General features: G+C 42.0%; 1 protein-coding gene across 1 annotated transcript in view; it reads left to right on the top strand.

Moving 5' to 3' along the window:
- Positions 1–3,154: 3,154 nt before the first annotated feature.
- Positions 3,155–19,600, top strand: part of MAPKAPK2 (MAPK activated protein kinase 2) — a 111,739-nt gene continuing 95,293 nt past the window's right edge. The window contains exon 1 of the mRNA XM_020810648.3: positions 3,155–3,829. Coding sequence (XP_020666307.3) covers positions 3,548–3,829 — 282 coding nt within the window. The 5' untranslated portion in view covers positions 3,155–3,547. The remainder of the gene's footprint in view (positions 3,830–19,600) is intronic.

Below are 19,600 nucleotides of genomic sequence, written 5' to 3'. Positions count from 1 at the left end.
AAGCATAAACAAAAAATAAGATAAAATAAAAATGGCTGTGTTACTCTTACAGCTAGCAAGGGTCTTCCAAGGTTGCCCACTAAAAACATGGCAAATGTATGCTCTTTTATTTCATCTTTCACTCTAGCTTACGTCAAAAATGAAAGTGGCCTTTCCAAAATGCCAAAGGCTGGCCTGGCAGAGCCTTTAATATTTGCTTTGTTTGCTTTGTGGGAGCAGAAGGGAAGCATTTAGTCATTGTTGGCATTTTCTGTACCAAATATCACTATTTTCTTCATCAGCATGCTTCGTGTTGAGAACATTTCCGCAATCATTCTGCACTGACTCAGCCATCTCTCCTATCCTGCTTGTTTTATATTTGTATCATGATAAGATTTCATGGATTCTGGGTGTCCTGAATCCAAATCTCATAGGTATTGCTTCAAAGGACCATATTTTTTTTTACATTTTTGATTAGGTTATGATGCTGCTTGAGCCTTGGCATTGTTATACTGGTATCTTATACAAGGATGATTGCATAACTCTGTTTTGTTACAGACAGTGCTTGGAAAAGTTTAAAGTCTCGGAATCTGCATGAACTGAGACAGAGCTGTTGATTTTGGAGGTCTCTCCTCCATAGGGTTGCCAAAAGTCAAAGGCAACTTGATGGCACATAACCACAACAAAGCATAACTGTACTCGTATTAATACATTTTAGTACACTGGAAGGATCCAGATGTCTCCAGACACTGAACTACAGCCCCTATCTTCCTTCATTATTGGCCAAACTGTCTAGGGCTGATGGGAGTCGCAGTCTAACATCAAGGGTTCCACATGTTCCCAATATGTTTCCTAGAATATATTTCAGTGTTGGTTTCACTCTGTTCTTTCTTTTTCTGTGAATAAGCAAAATTTAAGATTGACTGGCGGGAGACAAAATGGCATACCTAATATAGGATTATACTTAATTTCCTATTACATTTGCAGTCTGTCTTTTCCCCAATGAGCTCAAAGTGATGTACAGGGCTCTCCTTATTTTGTTCTCGTAACCGTCCTGCAATGTAGTTTAGTCTGAGAGTGTTTTACTGCCCCAAGGTCACTCATGAAGTTTCATGACCAAGTGGAGATTTTGAACTCTGACCATTTGAGTCCTAGTCTAACATTCTAATCACTGCATCCCACTGATGCAAATCAGTGTTTCCAACATTACTGCTAAAGCAGACATAGGGCCCAATCCTGCACATTTATTTGGAAAAGACATGACTATGTTAAATGAGACTTAATGCTGTGTGTGTTTAGGAAAGCAACCTCAAGATCAGAGCGCAATGTATTAAATTTCATTAGTGTCCTCTTCTCAAGAGCCCTGTAAAGGATGCTAATCTTTTGGTGAGCCAACTGTGGCCTTCCAGATGGTGCCGGGCTTATCATCGACTATGCTGGCTAGAACTGAAGGGAGTGACTGCCCACAGCATCTTGTTCTCATCCTGGTAAGGCCATAAAAAGGTCCAGTGTAAGTCAGAAGTGACTTGACAGCACATGGCTATTGTTATGCAGAAAAAACATGGGGGTGTGTTTCTCAACCAGGCAGCTCTTGGCTCACCTTGGTCTACCACGAATGTCACTTTGTACCTGGACGAGTATTTAGTGGAGGTTCAATGGAACTTTCAGCACTGAATTTAAAACTGAGGTTTTAATAGTTACTTGTTTTGAAGTCCACCAGTATCTGTGGCTGCTGCCCTGTTTTCAGTCTTCATTCTCCTTGTTCACCTGCCTCTGGGAGGGAATGTCTTGATCACATTTTTTATAATAACCAACCTCAGCTCTTTGAAATACTGTACTTCTTGATAAGAGAGACTTTGCTTCCTAGACTGCTATAATGATGATGATAATAAATGAACTTCTTGTTTCTTATCATTGCTGGTGCATAGGGCAGGCCCAAGAGTCAAGTCTAAAAATTATAAATGAAATCTAAAAATTTTACAAGTGATGTACCATGTTTTGGAATTTTAGAATACCAATTAGCAACAATCATTTTAAAGTGGTAAGTATAGATTTTGGACCAACTCAGATTGTTGAAATTAGTATGATCTGATCTTGCTTCCTCATTCTTTTCATTTCTTGCCTTAATGTTTTATAATGTTCTGCTTTCCGTACTTTTGAGATTGCTTGTTGGCGCATCTCCTATTTTTTATAAGATATGTTTTCCTTGTTGCTTATCCATAAATGGAGCACCTAGCTTTTTAAAATCCATTGTTCCATCAGTGATAAATTGCTTGTGCCATTATAATACTGCTGTTTCCTGTTCTAAAATTGGAAGTGGCTGGATTTATAAACTAGAGGAAAAGATGTGAGCAATCCATAAGATTTGGCTAACTGTTGAAAAATGATCCTTACAACTGATTATTGTTATCACCTCGGCAGCCTTAAAACATAACATGGAGGTTTTCCCCCAGGTAGGACCTTAGATTGGTATCTAAACTACAGTATTTGTTAGCTGATAGGAATAAGTCTAATACAGAACTAGTGGCCAAGTTTCTTGTTTCGGCACAAAGAGTACACAAGACAATTCTTGCCTCTGTTTTATAGTATTTATTGTTTTCCAGTTATGTCCATGTTATTTTAAATTGTTCTAATGCATTTTCTTGTTTCTGTGACCCTATAATAAATATGATGACGAGGAGGTTTTTACCTAACCTAACATGTCCAGCATCATCTATGCCCACACAGGGATGTCACTCATTCTGCTGACCCACCACCACGTCCACAAGAGCGACTCATGCGAACCACCTTCGAGAATATGCAAAACGCTGGACACAAGTTTCCTACTCGCACAGGACTCTTCGTCAGGGAAAAGAAAGACCGTTCTCTTATCATTACAGAGCAAGATCTGCAAGGAGAAGGTGGGTCTCAAGAGGCAGTTAACTCCGATCGGGCAGCACTCGAGACACAACCTTCGCCCTCCTCCTCCTCCTCCTCCCGCTGCCAGTTTCTCCTCGTGTTTTACTACGGACCTTTTCGACCCCCCCCCTCCGCTCTCCTCCGCTTCCCTTCTTGGCCGAAGTCCCGCCTCAGGCTCCTCCCCTCCCGCCCGCGCAGCCACTCAGCGCGAGGCTCTGACATCAGCGCAGGGGAAGCCGACCCGGGGAAAGGGACGAGATTGATACATTGTAGCGATTCCTTTTCCTGTCTCCGCGTTCCGAAGAGCGAGCGAGCCGGGCCGCGGGGGCCGAGCTGGGGCTGGGGCTGGGGCGGGGGGTGGGAAAGCTCGCCGCAGGGGCGGTCGCTCGCTCCCCAGAGAGCCCGCGGAGGCCGAGCAGCGGCGGCGGCGGCTTTTGACCTCTGCCAGCTTCTCTCCCCGGACGCGGAGGGGCGATCGACAAAGAAGAACTTCACTTCCCCCCCCTCCACCCCATCCCATCATCCCTCCACGGGCAAGGGAAGCGGGAAGAACGCAGAGTTTGGCTCCGGCTGTTGTGCGCGAACTTCCTCCTGTCGGAGACCGCAAGAGCAAGGGAACGAGAGGACGGGGAGGGAACCGCGATCGGCTGACTCGGCGCCGGACGGCACGATGCTGTCGAACTCTCAGAACCAGAACCCGCCAAGCCTGCTGTTCCCCAACCCGCCCCCTCCTCCGCCGCCCCCGCCGCCGCCGGCCGCCCCCCAGCCCCAGCCGCCGCCACTGGCCCAACAGCAACAGTTCCCCCAGTTCCACACCAAGTCCGCCCTCCCGATCAAGAGGAATGCCATCACGGATGATTACAGGGTGACCTCGCAAGTCCTGGGGCTGGGGATTAATGGGAAAGTTTTGGAAATCTTTAACAAGAAGACGGGAGACAAGTTCGCCTTGAAGGTAAGCTCGTGTGTGTGTGTGTGTGTGGGGTGTGTGTGTGAAATCTCCCTACCGGGTTCCGTGGCCCCCTTGTGTGGCGTGGCCTGTTTGCTCTTTTTTGTTTGTTTTAAAGCTATTGTGGGGTTTGATCGGCGCGGTGAGAATAATCCAGAAGTTTGCGTTTCAGTAGTCGGCGAACCTAAGTTTTTTTTTAAAATTAAATACAAACAAGCCCTGAAACCATCGGCGCTTGACCTAGGAGTGAACGCGATCCGGGCTCGGCCGTCGGAAGGCAGGCGCCCAGTAAGAGGCTTTTCATGGCTCTTGTATATTCTAGATTGACCTGGGCAGAACAATAAAAGTTTTTCCATGTCAGCGCGTGACGTCTGTCGATCGGGGGCGGTGGGTCGGCCGCCTCGTGTGGTGGCTGAGCTGAACCCTCCCTCGCACAATAAGCGACGTTAGCTCCGAGGCGCTGCTTTCTGGCCTGGGGGAAGTTCTCCGCTTACTCACCCACTGGAAAGTTCTCCGTCGCCTCTCTCGGTGTCTCTCGATTGAAAGGAAGGATGGTGTAAATCCCACGGCGGAGTTTTTTCGGCTCTTCCTAACCCTTCTTTCATCAGACCACAGTCAGTGGAACGAAATAGGATTTGCCCAAGGGGGAGTCCGGGAAGGGGATCTCTTAAGCTGCGACTTGAGGTTCCAGTTTATTTATCTAAAACATTTTTTACCCCGCCTTTTTCCTTCAAAAGTCGGCTTACATCGTTAAAATACATTATTTCAAAGCTAAAAGCAGCAAGTGAAACCAAATCAAAACAGAATCGAGCAAATACCGCACTAACAACGGTAAACAAAGTTGCCACCAAAAATCACGTCCAGGAAAACAAGGCACCATACGTAACAGTCGCCGTAGGAGCAGCTTGCATGGCTTTCGTACAACATTTTTACGAAAATCAGAATTGGGGGAAGAAACCCACTCGTGCCCATTAAAACTACCTTACAAACTCGTGCCTTTTTACCCGGGGCCAATCGGGATCTGATCGGGAAGTTGCTTATATTGAATTCAACTGGACTTGCTCGTGAAAAGACACACACAGGCTCTGTCAGTCTCGTAACATTAGGCCGGGCGCTTCATCGTTTACTTTTTACTCTCTCTCTCTCTCCCTCCATAAAAGAGTTGCCCCTGGCTTTTGTGACCGGCCCTCAGCGATCCCAGTTCGATGGACATGTTGCCGTCGGGGAGGGAGACTGGGGGAAGAGACGGTGTACATGAGGGATACCCTAACTCTTTTCCAGATCATCGAACAGAGCCGGGGTGGCGGGAGAGAGAGAGAGAGAGAGAGAGAGAGAGAGAGAGAGAATAGACGGGGGGGGGAGCCTGGCATGGGCAGCGGCGCCTTGCTTTCGGGAGCGCGAGTCTGCGGGGCGTCGGAGGTGCGCGCATCTCCTTCAGGGCGGTTGGCGTTGGCCCGGAGCGTTTCCTCTCTCCTCCCCCCCCCCCCAACCCTCTTTTGTAACGAAAGCCCCGTTGCGGTGCAAACGAAAACCTCAACGGTTCTAGGGAGAGTTCCTGAAATTTAGAGAAATGGTTAGTTTCGCCATCGCCTGTTTAAGTTCTGGTGCCTCTTCTCTCCCCGAGGATGTCTGGGGGGCGGGGGGAGGGCAAGCCGATGGGGAAATCGACCATCCCCACTTCTCTCCCTGGCAACACATGGAATGTGTCCTTGGGTCCCCCGAGGTGTTTGGCCCCGGGGTCTTCCCGCAGGACAGATCATCTGCTCCCTCAAGGCTGTTAAAGCAGCAAAGGGCTGAGGAGTACAGAATAAGGCCATGTAAATAAATGAACCTCTTGGTAAACAAAATGGAGACTCCTAAGCTGTCCTCTTGCCATTTATGTTGACCCTTTAGACCTCTCTCACTTTGAAGGATGGAAAGAGAGCATAAGGTGGCTTGGATTTCTTGCTGTCTCCTGTCAGGTTCTTTCCTTGCAGCTGTGTCTACAGGTGTTTTCCACCTACATATACTGTACTAAGGGCCCCAGTTGAGCCCCTTCTGTGTTGTTTCTAATTTTATGTCTGTTTCTGTGAGGATGGAGTAGAGGAGAAACCGTTTAAAATCCACATGTATGTTCTATCCAATGGAAGGATGAGGGCTTTTTGAGTAGGGGTAAGGTGCTGGGTTGGGGAGGGAGGGTAAAAGTGTGTAATGCAGACTTAAATAATTCACAATTCCTCAACCGGAACACATTTCAAAACATAATTATTTGTGAGTATTTTAGCTTTACTAAATTATAAGATGCAGTCTTCCAGTAAAAAATGTGTATATTTACGCATATGTTGGTGGAAATAACATGCCAGAAAATATAATATGAAGGGAATGCTTACATAAATTGTGTATATGAGGCAAAATAGTATACAAAATGGTTATATTAAGAGAAGATGCATATGGATTTTTATGTGGGCTTCTTAAAAATTGGCAACCTGATGTGGAAAAGTACTGGAAACATAAGGCCAGAGAAGGGATAGACCAAGAAAATCTAGAGTGGATTGATTCAGATATCTATAATTTTCTACATGTGACTTTAAGTCCACTTTGTGCTTTCTGTAGATACATGATCTTAGAATGTGCATCCAGTGTAAAGAAGCCTGTTTCAGCTTCATATTCTTTATAGTCTGTGTAATTAAAAATTATAAGTTTCTCAAAGAGTGGTTTAAGAACGATGGAATGGTCTTTAAGCAGCACATTTCGCTTTTGTTCTGCATTTGCAACACTAAACCTTTTAATTAATTAATTAATTAATTAATTAATATCCCGCCTATCTAATCAATTAAGATTACAGAGCATGTGAGAGACCAAAAATTCTTTTGCATCTATATGGAACAATGTCCTTGGTGAATATACGCTAAGGCTTTGATTATTTATAGAGCAGTTGACATACCATGTGTTTGCAGGAAATAACTTATTTTACTTTTAAATGTTACAGAGGGGGTCTGAAGTTGAGAGAGTCTGTAAGTTACCTTTTCTTCAGGAAGCAAAGCCATTTTCCTAGAGGATTAGGAGAGATTTGAACTTGGGAAACCCAGCTGTTCATCAGCTACACCTGCAAGGGATGATGGCTAGCCACGTGGACTAGGAGACCTCCATTTAAATCCCTACTTGGCTATGAAACTGGCAGGCTGATCTTCAATTAGTCTCTCTCAGCCCAAGATGCTGAATGCCAGCACCTAAAGCAGCTTTGTAAATAAGACTAGGTAAATTACTGTCCCACAACAGTATTTTCACTAATCTGTCTGCCCACAGGTGTCTCCAAAGTGATGCTGTTTTCTAGCCTGAGAGAAAATACAACATTTCCTGTAGTAGTGGTGGTGGTGGTGGTGGTTGTGGTGGTGTGTGTGTGAGAGAGAAGAATGGATTGTGATTCTTCCTCTGTAGTCCACTGTCATTCACATTCTTCAGATGTGTCTGAAGAAGTGCATCGTAATCTGCCAAAGGTCATAGAGAAATCAATCCGATGATCTTCAAGATGCCCCAAGACTTTTGATTTAGTTACTGTTTTTTGTTTGATTTTTTTAAATAAAAGGTTTAACAGCTGCTTCTCTGAAAGCTATTTAGTAATGATGCGTGAATGATCCTTGCGTTTTTGTGAAAGAAGCCCAGTAGTATGATGTGGACATGGGTTGACAGAGCCCTCAAGTAGGGATGTAAATAAAGTTCAGATGCATCCTTGCACACCACAGGTGAAAAGGCAGATGCATGTACACACACTGTACACACACACATATTATCCTCATGGCAAGAGAAAGTGTGAGAGAGATTGTTTTGTTGGTCTTGGAAAGAATGTATACGTTTTTAGGCTTTTCTGTACAATGGTGCAAAATGTAAAATGTTACTAAATGCTACCTTGATGTGTGGACTTCTGACATGTTGAAGCCTTGGGGGGCTGTTTGTGTTTTTGTGAGCATGATACCTGCCTTTGAGTACTTTCTCTCTCCCTTTCTCTGTGTGTGCAAGCACACGTGTGCCTAGCTTCGGAAAGGAACAATTGCACAAATCATGATGGGAAAAATCATGATGGGAGGGGAAGTGGTTTGTGTATTTACTGAATTCTCACAGTGGTTGGAGATTGCTTGATTGGTCGCCTTACCTTACCATACACTGTTGAGAATTCTTCACAACCGTAATTGCTGGAGGTGACAACATACATTCTGAATCTGTCCCTACTTGTAAATAAATGGATTAATTAGTGACCCAAAGTATCCCCCTGCAGATAGAAAAGTAGCACACCAGGGATTGTGTTAGGGTAGAACCTTTCTGCTTGAACTTCCTGCTTGAATTTTTTTTTTGCAAAGTGTCATTTTTAATGGGACAAGGCATTATTTTTTTAAATGAACAGTCCTATTTTTATTGATCCTCTGTTATTGGTCCCACCATTGTTTTATAACTGCGTCTCACTGTTGATTGTATTCTTGCATGTTGGAAGTTTTATTCTGAGGGTTTGGTCCTAAAAGCCAATCTAAAGAGAAATTAAATAGGATGGCAGGGTTGACCTGAGCCTGAAGTTGTATGGTCTACTGAGGCACTCTATGGATTACTCTTCAACTGGCTAGCCCCCTGAGAGAGTTCAATTCCCCACAGTGCATCCTAGAAGAACCAGCCTGTGTGGCCTTGGGGAAATTGAACAGTCCCAGAACACCTCCAGAAGAAGGGAATAGTAAACCGTTTCTGTATATTCTCTACCTGGAAAACCCTGAAAAGGGTCACTATAAATTGAAATCAGCTTGACGGCACACAATGATTTATTGTTATTTAGATTACTTTTCAGTAGTTTGGCCCAAGGTGATTGCTTCAAAGCCAATTTTCCAATCTGTAATACAGAAATAATGGCCAATTTAATGAAAAAAAATTAATTATTACAAGTACTTGCAATGTAGTTATAAGAGTATAAATTAAATCCATGTACTGTAGTAAATGAGAGGGCTAAAAATCCTGTTCTTTCCAATCTTGCTTTTGATACTGGTTTGAATAATTTATAGGCTGCATGGCTGACCTCCAGAGGAAACTTTTGATGAGTTAAAAGCTTCACCTTGGTTAGGCATGCACTCATAAATCTTATGTTTGTTTTTTTTTACTTCAAATGTGCCATTTCACCTCTAGCGCTTTAAGTAATATTTCTGTCTCTCCTTACTTCAGAAATAAGTGGGTGTGTAAGGATGGCACTCAGCTTACAACACACTATACATATTGCTGGGGTGTGACCTTATGAGCCTCCTTTATGATACTGATCACAACACAAACAAAACCAGCAGTGCTGAAGCCCACTATTTCATGAAATGAAACGTAAAAAAGGAACAAAGGGGACACCTGCCAGTATTGAAAAGCTACAAGCCCGTGGCAGTTTGTGACCAAGTTTTGAGCCCCCAACATTTTGCAGTGGGGCACCCCTTCTGTCTTGGTCCATGAGTCACTCACAGTATGAACTTTCAATAGGATTCTTTCATTTTACTTCTCACCAGCTGGTTTGTCGTTCAGGACTATCAGTACTTTTCATATAATTGGGATTATTAAATAGGATAAAAGAATGGAAATAGAATGGTAAATGTGCAACTTGACAACTGCACACTTTTAAATAGTAATTACTGTAAGTCAATTGTGATTTCTAGGCTTTCTTTCTCCTCCTTATATGCAATCAAGTCAATTTTGATTGAGGGTGACCCTTTCTAGGGTTTTCTATGTAGAGAGTACTTAGAAGTAGTTTCTCATTTACTTCTTATGGGAGTGCCCAAGGACTGTGCAGTTTGCTCAAGGCCATACAGGCTGGCTTTTCATCTAGGAGGTGTACCTGTATTTAATTTTTTCCCATATGTTGGAAGAAGTGAACGTGATCTACGAAGGATCTCATAAAAATATAATCAGGTTTAAGGTGTCACATGTTTTTGTCTGTCTTTTGTTGTTGTTTTTCTTTTGAATTTTGCTTGATTAAATAAGGTTGAGTTAGAATTCTTTTAGGGGTGGAGCACTATGGTGTCTCATTTGCTTTGGCAAAGTTGGCACATGTATGCAGGAAGATGAACTGTTCAGGAATGACTTCCAAATGGCTTTGGAAATGTAATGCAAACTCTTAAGGTGAGATGAGTACATGTTGCCAATTTCAGATGAGCTGAACAGTTTGTATTTTAGACATAAATTTGCTCCCACACATGAGTTGCCCAGAAATGCTATACATTATCCTGTTAACTGCAACAATTTTTTAAAAAAGAACAAGAAGTCTCTTTCTGTTGCAATTAAATCTTATTTCCTCTTTTTCAGAAACATCTGCTTTCAAAGTAACTGAGGAAAACTCAGACATTTCTCTTATATAGAGAGAAATCTGCCAGGTTCCTCTATCAGCATGTCTATGGAGTGACCATAAATGCTAGGTTTTAGAAAGATGCTGTAGAGAACACTCTCTTAGCTATTCAGCTGGATGGCAGATTCCTGCATTTTGCCTGAGAACATGCACATTTGTCAATGTTATTATGCCTGACACACACTAATTCTTTTTACCCTCTCACTATTAAGCTGTAAATGAGTAGGCTCAGCCTCTGTTTTGACAGAACACTCTTAATCCATTTGGCAGTTGCCTCAGCCACACTAAACTGTTTAGTTTCCAGCACTCCCTTGTGTGAAATAATCAGAGGAACAAGGGTTCTCGGTAGAAGAAAGAAGAAGCATGTGCTAGTGTCTTCCTGACCACTCTGCATGCAAATATGGGATGAGATAAAGCTTGCTGGTCTCTAAGCTCCATTCATCTTGCCAACAGCAGAGCAGGACACTGAATCTTGCCTTGACTTTTTAATCATCTGGAGCCAATTAAAGTGAAGCTTATAGCCTGGGAGAAATATATCAGTAGGGAAGGGGTGGTAAGTTGCAGAGTGTTCAGACTTTGTGCGTAGAATGTAAGTCTTCTCTTACTTATTGATACGAGACATGTGCAGTCAGATTATTAGACAACATCATCGTGTCAGATGGCATGAGGATGCTGGGGAATAATAAATTGGAGCACTGGTTCAGAGGGATTCCTCTGTGTTGTTGCATGTGGGCAGATCACCTCTTTGTATGCTCCCCTTTTCACATAGTCATTCATCATGTAGTGTTCAAAGGACTTCCACCTTAGGAGTAATGAATACTCACTGAATTCTTTGTTCTTCTTACAGAATCATAGAGATGTAGAGTTGGGAGGTATCCCATGAGTTACCTAGTCCAGTGGTTCTTAACCTTTTTGAAAGAAACGCCCCCTTGAGCCATTGAGGAAGTTATCATCGCCCCCCTCCTTGCGGTGATGATATCTTTTTTATCTATCTATCTATCTATCTATCTATCTATCTATCTATCTATCTATCTATCTATCTATCTATCTATCTATCTATCTATCTATCTATCTATCTATCTATCTATCTATCTATCTATCTATCTATCTATCTATCTATCTATCTATCTATCTATCTATTTATTTATTTATTTATTTATTTATTTATTTAAGACACTTAAATCCAATGACCCCTGAAAACAAAATTAAATTCCAAGAAAATGAAATGCCCCCCAAAAAGTAACATTTAATGATTTAGCTGCAAGTGAATTTTAAGACGCAAAAAGAAATATAAAAAGGGCATAAAAACAAATGCAGGAACTAAAAATTTCAAGACAAAAATCTGAAACTAAATTAAAATTGGAGGAACATATATATTCATGCACACTGTAAAAAGGCTGCAGCCATCTTCACAGGTTTGGCTTGCTCCAGCGCCCCCCTACCGCCCCCCTTCTGCTCCAGCGCCCCCACACCGCCCCTTTTCGTTCTACCGCCCCCCTGAAAAATGAAATCGCCCCCTGGGGGGCATTATCGCCCACGTTAAGAACCACTGACCTAGTCTATCTTTGCTGACATTGAAAGTTCAAGCCATCATTGCTAGTTCCGTTCAGGCTGCCTTAATATGACAAGACACTCCAATGAAGAATTTTAAAGCCCCATTAGATACCTGTCTTTCAGACCAAGAGTGAGACAAGGAGTATTCTTTTCCATCAAACTATTCCTAATTTGTCCCTGTAACAAAACTTTGCCCTTACACTTTGAGAAGCGAAGTCCATGCACTCAGTAAGCGCCGAACAACTGGCTGATTGTTAATAAAACTGCAGTTCAGTCCCTCAAATGCTTCTGAGCCTTAAAAGTCTGTACAACAAAGTAGTCACTATGATTTCGCACAATACATGTTGTTTATATTAAAACACTATTTGTGTGACTGTGTAATTTTGCTTAATCTGTACAGAAATCCTCACTTTCTCTTCTCTTGTCAAGAGTGCTACAAAATACATTGCTCTCTCATGAAGTAGTTTTGCAATTCTGTGTTTCTGCATGCGAGGAGACAAGGAAGAATTTCCACCCAGACTTGATATTTCAGCGATCCTTAAAACACTGGGTAAAATTGGCCATCCTAGCCTGCATTCAGCATCCTGGTGATGGATGCCCAACCTTCATGATGGAACATTCTTACCTTGAAGCCCCCTGTGCTATCTGAAAACTAGCTATGAAAGTTCTCAAGCCCTCTAGGGGTGGGTTTGAGGGTACATGGCAAGCTCTAGATTCAAAGTGGAATTGGCCCTCTCCTAGTTCCACTGAGGGAACCAGTTCCCTCTGTAAAACCACCACTGGTTTGTGGCCATGATTTCCATATATCAAAGGGAAGGTCTTGGAGATGGTGGCTTGCTTAAGGTCAATATTCTAAATGTATCACGGGGATGAAAGGTGCATCTTATCATAGTGGACCAACCAGAGTGCTTATGTGCCTGAAATTCTGTTGCTTAGCATATAATAGGCCTGTTGAATCATTGGAGATTTGGCGAACCAACTCCATAAGTTCCATTGATTCAAACGGGCCTACGGTAGTGTGACTTACTATGCTAAGTGACAAAATTTCAGCCACTTTTGCAAGGTTGTGCAAAATATCGACTTGTGGCAATAAAACACTACTTTTAACAGAGAAGAATGCTTTGTAAAAATTTGGCAGTTGTAGACACAGTGGTTCTTTTGCAGTTTTCTGCAGGAGATCCTTTAATTTATGTACCCACCCTTCTTCTGATGAAAGGGTGTGTGTGTTTAAATGTTCAATTTCAGTTCAAAGTGCAAAACTGCTACCTAATGCCCGCTGTCACTGTTATTAGATCTTCTAGTGGTTGGGAATTTTAGTAGATGAAGGTACCAAGTGGTTTATGTTCTAGGTGATATGCAAGTAGTTGTTTCCTCCCTTTTTCGTCAGTGGAAGATATTTGGACTGATAGTGGCTGAAGGGGGCATCTGGATCAACATAAAAGATATGAGTGGAGAGATGTTCCTTTTGCTCAGTCCTTATCTGTGTAACGAAAAGGAGCTAGGGAGCAATGCCAACACAACCACATCTGAACAAACCCCATGACAGTAAGTAATTGCAACAGGACCTGCCTTGTTTCCGGTGATACAGCAAAGATTTGGAGCAAGACATTGCCAGGAGTTAAAAGATTTTCTTTGGGATGTCATGTTAAGGTTTGCTGTGAGCATTGCCCGTTAGATGCTTTTTGTTTGTTCCTAGGGCTCATGAGTATTATTAATGCAGTTTTGCCTCAAAGAGGAAAACAATTGTAACACTCATGAATATTTGATCACTGCTTCTGGTTATGGTTAGCCCTTTTGGGAATTCCCAAGAAAGAACCTGTTGCTAAATTACTTCTCACTGCAGATGCTTTTTCATGGCCTAATCCACTTAAGACTCAGCACCCTATTACGAATGTTATAATTTCTGGGTAAATTGTATAAGGTATGAAAGCAAACAGTGACATTGTTTCCTTCTCAGAGTTAATTTATGTTTACAGAATGAATTTTCCCATGTACCTGTTTGGGTAGCTGGGGTATATAGGGTATCTGTTCAGGACAAACGTCTGGGATAGATACCATAGTGGATCGCTAAAAAGTTACAAACAATGCAAGTCTTCTTCAGGAGTCTTCTTCAGGTGTTGGTGTTATGAAAATTGTTTAAGGGGTTTGGCTAATTTAGGAATTTTTACTCATCAGTATAAAATTGACAAAGAAACAAACAAAAAAGGCAGGCAGCTTTCCTTTAAAAAAAGTTGGCTAGCTACTGATCACTGCAGTACAAAATGGAATTGGAAAAGCACTCCACTGTAATTAAATGCCTGCCTATTCCAAACGTTGGAGTGGTTCAAAGCAGGACACTTCTCCTAAGGAAGCAATTATGCAAAGCGGCAGCATACTTTTAACTTTCCACTAACATTGGGAATAACTCGTGAATTACACTTAATTCCAGCCACGAGCCTAGATTCCTGGAAGTTTTTCATCATATATTACTAATAATAATTATGTTCTGTCAATTCTGACTTATAGTAAAACTTTTCAGGGGTTTCCAGAATACTCAGAAGTGGTTTCCTATTCCTTTTTTCTGCAGCTTGCCCAAGACCACATGGCTTTTCCTCCTACAGGGAGGCACAAGTGTGGAACTGAATTCCCAACCTTTCGCTCCGCAGCCAGTTACCTAAACCACTTGAGCTATCCAGTCTGCTAGCTGCAGTCCCAGAGCACCCCCAAAAGAAGGGAATGGCAAACCACTTCTGAGTATTCTCTACCTGGAAAACCCTGAAAAAGGTTACAAAAAGTCATAATTGATTTGATGACACTTTCACCCTATAGCCCGAATCAATTGTCTGGTTAAAGTTTAAGAGAAACATACGTGTCCAATTATTTGAGAAAATGAGACTGTAAGATACAGTATCCTAACTCTTTCCCTCTACTCTCAAACTGATGAAATATTAGGATGGTAATATATAAATTGTACATTGGAAATCTAGAGTATGTAGGCCACTGCTGGCTTGATCAGAATCTGTTTACACCACATGGGTGCCTGGCATTGTGTGACACAGACTAGAGAATTCAGAAAAGATGTCTTCGACTTTACTCTCCTCTGGTCTGTTTTTATAGCTAAGATTTATATGTGGTCCGAATGTATTACTGGCTTTCTTTTGACAAAAAACTAAAATCCAGGGAGTCTGGAGCAGAGGATGTGATTCCTGCAAGGATTGTATTGAACTCCGTTGTGATGTGCTCAAATTGAGGGCTGATGCTCCTTTGGCTCTGAATTGTTTATAGTTGTCTGGCTGAACTTGCATGACAAATAGTCTGCTCTCGCCCCATATGTTACCGAAGAACAGCTTGAAATGGCTTCTGTTGTGTGTAGCTGTTTTTCCTCCATGGCTGGAGTCCTATTGTTCACCTGATGCTTGTGTAACTTGCTGTGGCTGATTTGTGTGATTAATTGATGATATGCAAGGGTACCTTTCTGTTATGCAGTTGGGAGCATGACCAGGCATGCAGCCAAGATGGACCAAGGCACTTTGTCAATTAGCCACTGTAAGGTACACAAACCTTACAATCAGTCTCTGTTCCATGATAATATCAGCATCATGAATTCCAACATTATCACTCTGATTTCTGAGTTTCTCTGATTAATATTATTATTTATATTTATGTTGATTTATAGTTAAAAATAAGAAGCTTTGCCTATAGGCATACAATTTAAAGACAACATTATATTTCTGCATACACAGAAGGACAGGTTTTGTGTATGCAGGGGGTTAGGAGTTATGTAACTCTAACTGTAGGGCATGGAAATATAAAATCTTCCCACCTCTAAGTGAGTTCTTAGGTGACTTGGGCTCTAACTCTGAATTGTCTGAACACAATTGTACTGTATACAGTGATGGGTACGTATATGACTATTATTGCCCAAAAAGAATTTCAGTTTAGTCCAGCTGAAAATACTTTTTAATGTCAGTTGGTACTGATTAGTTTTATAATCATGCATTTCATAGAAGCAGCCAGCCAATCTGTTACAAAGCTGAGATACTTGGATTTATGTTGATTTATTTCAAAGGGTTTACATTTAAGAGTATTTTCACAAAAGAAGATGATTGCCTTTTTTCAGGGGCAGATCTGGAATGCCACTTTCAGGTGCTTTGTAAGAGACTGAAGGTGAAGCAGCCATTTTGAACTCAAATATATATATTTCAGACATTGTAGAATTTTCATTTGATTTAGACTAAACTGTTTTATTTATTGCTATGAGAACTAGAGAGAAAATGTTGCAATCATCTTGAAAGAACGATTTATATACTCCATATAGGATTTTTCTCTGTGTTCTGTCTTTTTATAATCTTGCTGGTCTGTGACTGTAATAAAGAATGAAGATGAAGATGTTTTATTTATAAACTTTCTTTTTTTAAAAAAGGCACCATTATTTTCTTTGACCCGAGGTTCATATTTAACTGCTTGGATTTTTTTTTAACTGATCTGGGTGAGGGAAACATTTTCAATGCCTATACCATTTTTGAAGATCAGGTAAACATCTTCAGCTTGTGTGCTTTCTCCTTGCCTGATGTCCAAAATTTAGATTGAAGTCCATTTTGAGTTAAGGTAAGGAATTAAAACTTTTGACACTTTGGATGTTGGCTGTTATTAAAGAGGGTGTAAGATGCTCTGTGGATTTTGTCTTGTGCTGTTTTGAATCACAGCCAGAATTCATTGGAAGACAAAATGCTGGCCCCACGCCCTGAATGTAAGAGGTCAAAAGCATTCTTGATCAGGACAGGAGACAGTGATGTTGCATTCTGTTCACTTGTGCCTTTGACATGCTCTCTTTGATTGCTGCACTGGGTACATGGGTTGTGGTGAATGCCACTGTTGCAGTTCAAAGGGGTCTTGCCTCCAGATTGACATATTCTCTTCTTTGGCTTCCTGCCTCCATGTGACGATCACATTCCATCTTACTCGAGTGTGTTTTGCATGGGGTTGCTTTTGAATGTTGTCAGGAAGCTGTAGCTGGTGCAGAACATGGCAGTGAGATTATTAACGGGGATAGGCATTTGGAACATGTTACTCTGATCCCTTCCCATCTGCAGTTCTTCCCAATTCAAAGAGCTGTTTTTGTCATACAGAGTTATATAGACATGGAGATGGAAGTATTTGTATTTGTACATGAATACAAATATTCATGCCCCGTACAAGGGGCATTAATGAGGGTTCAGCCCCATGGGGCTGGATAGTCCACTCACCGATCCAACGTGGACAGTGCGATTCTACCAATGGCTCTGCAGCGCGCGATCTGCTCGCCACTCCTGGCAGTAGATGGGAGGACAAGGCTCGTTGCAAGGCTGAAGAGTGGTGAACAGATCACGTGTTGCAGATCCGTTGGTAGAATCGCTCCATCTGCATCTGCAGCAGATTGGTGAGTGAACCATCTGGCCCCATGGAGCTGGACCCTCATTAATGCTACCTGTGTAGGGATATTCGTATTCATATACGAGTACCTCCATCTAATTTGATTGGGGGGATGAGAAAGGCTTCTTGCTTTTTGGAGGAAATGTATTTAGGAGGTTTCAGGATAATGCTGAGAACCTGACTGATGCATATGGTTTAGGATCTTTCTCTCTGCCCTGTGTTTGTGTTGATAATTGTCTTGAGATGAAGTGTGACTGTCTAGAAAACCCCAGGTGGCCTTTATGAATTTCTCCAGTCACATTTTGTTTCAAACAAGAGTTAAATTTCTTTGCAAAGAGAGTAATATGGCACCATAACTGGCTGTAGATCACGTAAAATTTACGTGCAGACAAAGAAAAATATTTATTTATCAAGCCATAGCAATGGCATCAATAAAATCCAGCACAACAACGTAATTATTAGGTTTAAATCAGGTTGGAAGTTCTTTTTTTTTTTTTTAAACTAAGCTTTCTGTGTGTTATGGAAGAGAGGAAATTCAAGCCAGTTTTTGTGTTTAGATCTTTAGCACCTATATGTCTCAAGGTAGTTTGCACAAAAGCTTTTTGTAATATATCCGTGAAGAGTCTCAGTCATCCAGGAGAGGTTATCTGGAAGTTGAGGCATGTCAACTTCTTTCTTATTAGGTTGAAACATTTCACTACTCATCCAAGTAGCTTCTTCAGTCTGAAGAGATGGTAGGACACCCATGATATATTCTCCACATTGGTTTCACTTCCCCTTGGTCTGAATAGGCTCCTTAGGTGGACAAAGGACTCGGGGGTGAGTGAAAATCCCACTTCTGCAGTCCTTCTCCACCCAACGTCATGGGTTGTTAACAGTCTTTCTTGTGTGTGGTCCTGATCTTTCTGGTGAGGGATGGAAAGTTAACATGACAAATAGGAGACATATTGTATTTAAGTCAAACCCACAAACACACTAAGGCAGAGACTCGTCAAGTCAAAAGGCCAGACATCAAGACACAGCAGGAACAATATAGTACGGTATATGCGATCCAGTGCAAAAATGAGTGTTTGGAGCTTTACATTGGAGAAAGGAAACAGCCACTAAACAGCAGAATGCCCCAGCACAGGAGGGCCAATGGCTTAGGACCATAATCAGCAGTGTTTCTTGCTTTGAAGGACAAAGGCCACTCATTTGATGACCAAGATGGACTAATTTTGGACTGAGAAGATAGGTGGTTTGAGAGAGGGGTCAGGGAGGCCATACATGTTCATTATAGAAAATCCCTCACTCAACAGGGGTTGAGGCCTTAGAGGTGCTCAACTCTGCCATTGTTGTGACAATCATGGAAGCAGCTTGGCCAGCCCTTCCCCACTTCCCCACACAGCTGACCACTGTGGTGTGGAGTCTTCTCGCTCAGATGATGAGTGGTTGGCAGTGTGGTAGGTGGGGAAGAGCTGGCCGGGCTGCTTCTGTGATTGGCATGACAATGACAGAGCCACACGCCATGCATTTGTGTTTGTTTCCCATGTCTAGTCAGTAGTATTGGTCTTCTTCTTCACTTTTTGAGTAATGTGGGAAATTACCCTGATAGTGCAGACGGAATCAGCAGTGTGGTTTTCCCCCATGCCAGTGCTAACTCAGCTTTCCAAGAGCTAGTGCTGCTCTGGGTGAGCAGTGGCAGTGTGAGTCTCTCTTGTATGGTCAGAAGTTCAGTAAACTACTCCCAAAATTATGCAAAAGAATGCCCCGATGAAGCCTTTAGCTTAAGAACCAAGTAGCATCACAGCTATGTCTTATATGTGACTGTGCATGCAGATGTGAACTATGTGCACAATACATGCAGTTATTTATATTTGAAGAGATGCATTTTTGAGGCAATTTGGAGAGATTATGGCCACACAGAGACTGCATAAAGGTAACAGAAGTATGAGAAAAAGAAAGGGGTGCTAGCAGATTCTGCATTGCAGAAAAGTGGACTGTTGTGGTATAGAAAAGACATGATGTAAGAAAAAAAAAGATGTTGAGTGAAGACTTAACAGGAAAGAAGTGAGGAACCCATATTGATAGAGGGCCAGTTAATCTGTTCAAACTAGACTCTGATTCAGATAGTCTTACTGGCAGAGCAAATGGTTTAGAAGATGGAAGGGTAGAGTTGGATGACTTTTCACTTCTATATCTGATAGTTTGGACTCCAGCAGCATTTCCTGCTAAATGTCTTCAGCTGTGGTTCCAAAAATAGCCTGCAGCAAGGTCTCCTATTCTTAGCATCACAGAGACTCTATTTATCTTTTTATTTACAGGCAGCAGTAATGACTTGCTATGATTCCAGTTCCTTAGCATTCCAACCAAATAATCTTAAATGTACACTCATCTTTTTTTTTTTTAGCCAGTCGGCTTCAAGAACTTCAACAAGTGCTTCCGCCTTTATAAGTAGGAAGTTATTTTAGAATGATATAGATGTGTGAATAGAGGATTGAGAGTGTTAGTAAGCAACTGCA

This window comes from Pogona vitticeps, chromosome 4 (genome assembly GCF_051106095.1).
Source record: "Pogona vitticeps strain Pit_001003342236 chromosome 4, PviZW2.1, whole genome shotgun sequence".
NCBI classification, from domain to species: Eukaryota; Metazoa; Chordata; class Lepidosauria; order Squamata; family Agamidae; genus Pogona; species Pogona vitticeps.
The sequence above is the reverse complement of the archived record's forward strand: the minus strand, read 5'-3'. Positions and strand labels throughout refer to the sequence as shown.